Here is a 5,879-nt window from a genome sequence, read left to right as displayed (position 1 = left end):
TTTCGGCATGATGACGTTCATTATACCCGACAATCTCAGTTAACACAGTGTAGCTATTAAACCACATGTATCCGTGCTACTTATTTGCTCCCGTGTGAGTGTCGCACAATCTGCAACGTCAATCCTATGCGACAAATGTTATTTGGCTAAGTAGTTAGCTTGGATAAAGTGTCTAATGGACTGTGTACGATAAATTGCCGAAGTAATGTAAGTAATAGTTACTTTAAACAGTCATTTTTTAGTTGCATATATGAATTATACATACATTTAACCATGTCGTTTTTTAAATGAAGGGCGGATTACTGGAAATCTCAGCCCAAAAAATTCTGCCAGTATTGCAAATGCTGGATTGCAGACAACAAGCCTGTGAGTATCTCATATTCCTGGTGCCAATCCCCTACATCTACAATTAGTATTCTAGTTGTTGCTGTAACGTAGTTGTTTTGTGACTTAATATATTGAACACGTTCTTTTTGTTATGTTGGAGCAGAGTGTAGAATTTCACGAGAGAGGAAAAAATCACAAACAAAATGTCACGGACAAAATCGAAGAGGTAAGTTTAAGTCCGTTGCTACGTTTAAGGAGCTCTAAATGGGCTTTGATAACGCAATAAACCATCGAAAATGACATATTTCACTTGTGCTGTTTTTGTGGGGGTACGTTACAGACCACTAGGGGCCGCTATAATCAAAGATTCAGACAAAAATATTTATCATCTCCAGCCATGGTGTATTTGTGTAGAGATAAGAGTTGGGTGTGTGGTGATGGTTTATATTGGCAAATATTTTTCACTCTTAATCTCCTGTTTCATTACAGATTAAAAAGAAAAGCACCGAAAAGGCGAAGAAGGACGAAAAAATGTCCAAGGAATTTGCAGCAATGGAAGAAGCTGCTTTGAAAGCATATGAAAAAGACATGAAAAGACTAAAAGCAGAAACAGGTAACGTCAAACTATGTATAAGAAAATTTGTTTTATTTTTACATTACTCTATCGCTATTTCTACTAAACTATTTGCATGTTAATCCATGTTTTCTTTTCTTAACCTATTTATGCACTTTTTTGAGGGGTGAATCTTGTGGCAGGAGTTAGGTTATATGTGTATGCACACACCTTTTTCATATTATGCACAATTGACAAAGAATTACAACTAAAAAATAATAAATAAATTAGACTTACCATTAATTTGAATCATCTTACAGGTTAACAAAAATGTTTTGGCCAGTAGAGTTACCTAAGAAATGTAACTTATTAGGAACAGTTTGGTCATATGGTACAAAACCATAATCAGGTATGGAAGTGTGACTTAAGTGGGCAAATAGTCATTACAGTTTTCTATCGATCGTGTACAGTTTGTGTATTTGGATAGTACAATTGAGGTTTTGTATTTCCATATTGTTTATTGTTCTACAATGTAATAAAAGCTAAAATGTAGATAAACATAATGTTATTAATGTTATTGTAATTAATGTAAGCTTAAATAAAGATAAACTGATTCCTCAAATTTTGATTTACTCTATTCGTTTAATTTAGAAACTACTGTTTTTGCTCATGCAAAAGCTCAAATATCTGAGGTTGGAGGTACTGCAGGACCTGACCGCGAGAGTGAATCTCATGACTGGGTGCAAGGAACAAGTGACAATGGACAAATATACTACTATAATGCAAAAACTGGAGGTTGGTTTCTACCTAAACCTGATGTTTTGCTGCATACAATGCTGCCAAAACTATTAAACACTTCAGATAATTTGTTGACACATGACTGTGTTGTGCACAAACAACTTAAGTATATCACTGATTTTAGAGTCTCAGTGGGAGAAACCAGAAGGGTTTCAAGGTCAAAGTGTGTCATCAGCTACAGACAAAACTAAGGTGAAATATTTTATATTTTAGTTAATATTTTATTTGACTGTGAAAGATATATTAATCTTTTAACAGTTTAATATCAAATTGAATATTATGTAATTCATATGCAATAAATAAGTTCATGATAGTGATTATAAATAAATGAATAATTTTAAATACTAATGCAAAATATAGATTTACATACTGAGAAATTTTTACAGAGTGTATGGATGGAAGCCACAAGCCCAGAGGGATATATGTACTACTATAACACAGAGACTGGAGGTGAGTTCAGGTTTACATAAGATATATTCTTACACCCCATTTATATCTGGTAGTTTTCTGGGTATTATTGGGATTAAGATCTATCTCTAGGTGTCATAACTGACTGATGAAAATAACCTACAAAAACATCCTTATACATTGTACAAGTGTAAATGCTTGTAGATATAGTCACATGATGCAACAGTGTATAGACAGGTTCTCCATACTTTAACATTTGTTATTCAAAGCAATGTATAATCAAATACATATATAAATTTTATGTAAAACTGCTAAATAATAATAAATTCTAATAATACAAACTTTCTACAAGCTGTTTGTCAGAAGAATCTGTGTCAGAAGAAATATTTGTCATTTTTCAGAGTCTACATGGGAAAAGCCATCTGCGATTTCTCCAAAAGGGAGACGCCCAAATAAAACAAATGTGGAACATGTGTCTCAGTCAGAATCCCCCTCTGGCAAAGAGGCTACAAGTTCCAAACAGATCCATGCTTCTAAAATTAGCTTCAGGGTAAGAGACTTTCTATATAGTACTATATATAAAAAGTTTTAGGCAGGTATAAAAAAAAAATGCTGTAAATTAAGAATGCTTTCAAAAACAGAAGTGTTAAAAGATTATTTTTATCAATTAACAACATGGAAATTAAATGAAAAGAAGAGGAAGGGAAATCCAAATTTATTTGGTTTGACCACCTTCTGCCTGCAAAACAGCATCAGTTCATCTTGGTACACTTGCTCACAGTTTTTAAAGGAACTCTGCATGTAGGTTGTTTTAAACCTCTTGGAGAACAAACCACAGATCATCTGTGGATGTTGGCTGACTCAAATCCTTCTGCCTGTTCATGTAATCCCTGACTGACTTGATTATGAGTTGAGGGCTCTGTGGGGGCCAAACAATCACTTCCATGATGCCTTGTTCTTCTCCATGCTGAAGATAATGGGTAATGATATTGGCTGTACGGAACATCCACCATGCTTCAGCACTTAAGAAAAACCCTGTCTTCTACTACAGCCAAATATTACAGATATTACAAAATTTGCCCCATCAGTCCAGAGCACCTGCTGCCATTTCACTGCACAACAACTCCAAGGTTTTCTATATTCTTCCATGAAGGCCAATTCTGGCCAGACTTCTCCAGACAGTAGATGGATGTACCTGTGTCTCACTGGTTTCCACCAGTTCTTTGCTGATGGCACTGCTGAACACCTTCCAATGTCGAAGGGAAGTAAGCATGATGCGTCTTTCATCAGCTGCATTAAGGTTCCTTTTCCAACCATTGCATCTACCATGATGAACATTTCACGTTTGTTTGGCTTCTTCAAAAGAGCTTGCACTGCACATCTTGAAACCCCAGACTAACATGAAATATTTGCCTGGGACAGGCTACATATAACTAACTACTTTGTGTCTTGTTGCTGTGCTTGCCATGGTATATGACTTGACATGAAACTTTGTCTTCCACATCCTCACCTAGTTACAGAGTTTGGCTGATCCTCGCCCAGTTCTAAGCATCCTACACAGCTGTTTATGTTATAGTTAATGACTGTTTTAACCTACAACCTATAATTGGTTATTCATACACCGGACTCTTATCCTATAAAATATGCCTTTGTGCAAGTGTACACAGTGTGCACTTGTAAGAATTTATGCTCATTTTACAGCCCGAAGGGTAGTCGGACCAAATATCCATTTGATTTAGATTATTTTCTGTTCTTACTTTGATTTTGTAAATTGATAAAAATATATTATATATAAATATATAATATTTAATATAATATAGTAATGTCTTTGTGCTAGCCAGTTTGTGTAATGCTTAATGATAATACATAATAGTCTCTAAATAATGGTAAATTGTAAAATAAAGAGTACTTTCTCTCCAGAAAAGAAAGGACGAAGTATCAGATCTAGCGGCAAATGATGAAAAAGAAACTACATTTGAAGAATTGCAAAAAGAAGAAAAAAATGAAGGGAATGGAGAATCAGTTGTGCCTGCGAAAAAGATCAAACCTCCTGCTAAAACAAACAAAAAGGCAAACCCATATGGAGACTGGGAACAGATTCAGGAGGTTGAGGACCCATAGTAAGTACATTGTTGCTGTAATTAACACTGATGAATAATATCATTGTACATACTTTATCAAGTTTGTAGTGATAACATGATGAAGATAATGTCATTTGATGTGCCCAAGTGTTTAAGGATATAATTAATACTCCCAATGTCCATGAAATACATTAAATAGAACAGTAATTATATTTTTATTAGTTTATTTATTTGTACAATAAAATGTGTTGTCTTCATCTGCAGTGAAAATGTGGATTTGCAGCTGCCACATAAAGAAAGTGGAGGTGCTGCATCCATGTCCTCTGATGTTCCCCCGGAGCCCAAAGCTAAGTTTAAGGAACGCACCATCACCTTTCTGGGAGAAGAAAGTAGCGTGGGAGCCATATTCAAAAAGAGAAAGACAGATAATGGTAAACCCAGGAGTCTTCGGCAAAGAGGGAAGGAAGATTGAAGATTTGATGCCATGGCATCAGATCCCACAAATAATTGAATAGACTACTATTTTATACATATGTTCTGATCATTTCTGGAAACTTTTTAAAATTTGTATTGTTACCAGTTTGTGGTGTGAACTTGATTTTTTTATTGTTAGCAGTTTGTGGTGTGAACTTGATTTTTTATTGTTAGCAGTTTGTGGTGTGCACTTGAAAGAACTTCTATAAGAATATTTGTATATCCTTTCATAATTCTTTCAGCCGATTTTTTATTTGACTTCATGAACACATACTTAACAAGCAACACATTAAAGCTACAAACAGTCATTAACTGCTTTCACAGTTCCTATATTAGTGTTTGTGTGTGCTTATTAAAAAATACATTAGACAACATAATGTCAGAGAGCTAGTCCACCAGTATAAATAATTGTTACAGATTTGTGGAGCAGTTTTTATGGCAAGGCTGCGCTTTTAGGGTGGGTGGGATAGTGTCCATCTAAATCGGGAAGGTGTTACTCTCTTTCCTGCAGTTTAGCACTTATTCTCTGAACAGGCCTAACTAATCATTGACAATCTGGAGCCAAGGAGTTCTGGCTGACCATTAAAACGAAATATAGAAGCACTCTATGTTTGTATTAGTAACCTGATTAACATAAAATTAAATCATATTTAATCTACAGACAGCACTTCTGATCTGAAGCTTGGACTGTTAGTTTTATTACTTATACATACTTATTACTTGTTAATTATTACTATTACTGATGAGTAGGTTAATGTACTATTTTTAACAAATAACGTGTAACCCAAATAAGTATGTAGCATTAAATGAAGCTAATGCACCTGGATATTGTTATATACCTCAGCCTCAGATAAGAATGAGATGTCACAGCTAATTAGTATAATATTTAGATTTTATAGTAACATTTTATTTTTTTAAATATAGACAATATTATTTACAGTCTGAATCTATTATCTCAATTATACAACTAAAATGTGTCCTATTCATAACATATGCACTTAGCACTGCAAAGCTGCCACTTAGTTACAACACCACCCACCGTTTCACCTTTGCTCACCTGAGTTCTAGCACTTCCGGGTCACACAGATCACTTCCAGCACTGGACTGGGATGCTGCAGCATGGGACAGTGACAGCCAGGTGTGTGTTTCCTTTGATTACATCTTCCAGCTCATCCAGGAAGTTTTCAAGTACCGTATTATTACAGCTCCTTCAGCTGAGCCAGGGTGGGTGGAAAAAT

General features: G+C 35.0%; 1 protein-coding gene across 1 annotated transcript; it reads left to right on the top strand.

Annotated features, from left to right (window-relative positions):
* On the top strand, positions 1–4,971 carry wbp4 (WW domain binding protein 4). Its single transcript, XM_060868479.1, has 10 exons — positions 1–207; positions 294–366; positions 491–553; positions 817–940; positions 1,532–1,675; positions 1,803–1,870; positions 2,065–2,128; positions 2,488–2,636; positions 4,007–4,206; positions 4,432–4,971. Coding segments are annotated over exons 1-10 (1,095 nt in total). The 5' UTR covers positions 1–205; the 3' UTR covers positions 4,640–4,971.
* The last annotated feature ends 908 nt before the right edge of the window (positions 4,972–5,879 follow it).

This window comes from Tachysurus vachellii, chromosome 4, assembly GCF_030014155.1.
Source record: "Tachysurus vachellii isolate PV-2020 chromosome 4, HZAU_Pvac_v1, whole genome shotgun sequence".
Lineage (NCBI taxonomy): Eukaryota > Metazoa > Chordata > Actinopteri > Siluriformes > Bagridae > Tachysurus > Tachysurus vachellii.
The sequence above is the reverse complement of the archived record's forward strand: the minus strand, read 5'-3'. Positions and strand labels throughout refer to the sequence as shown.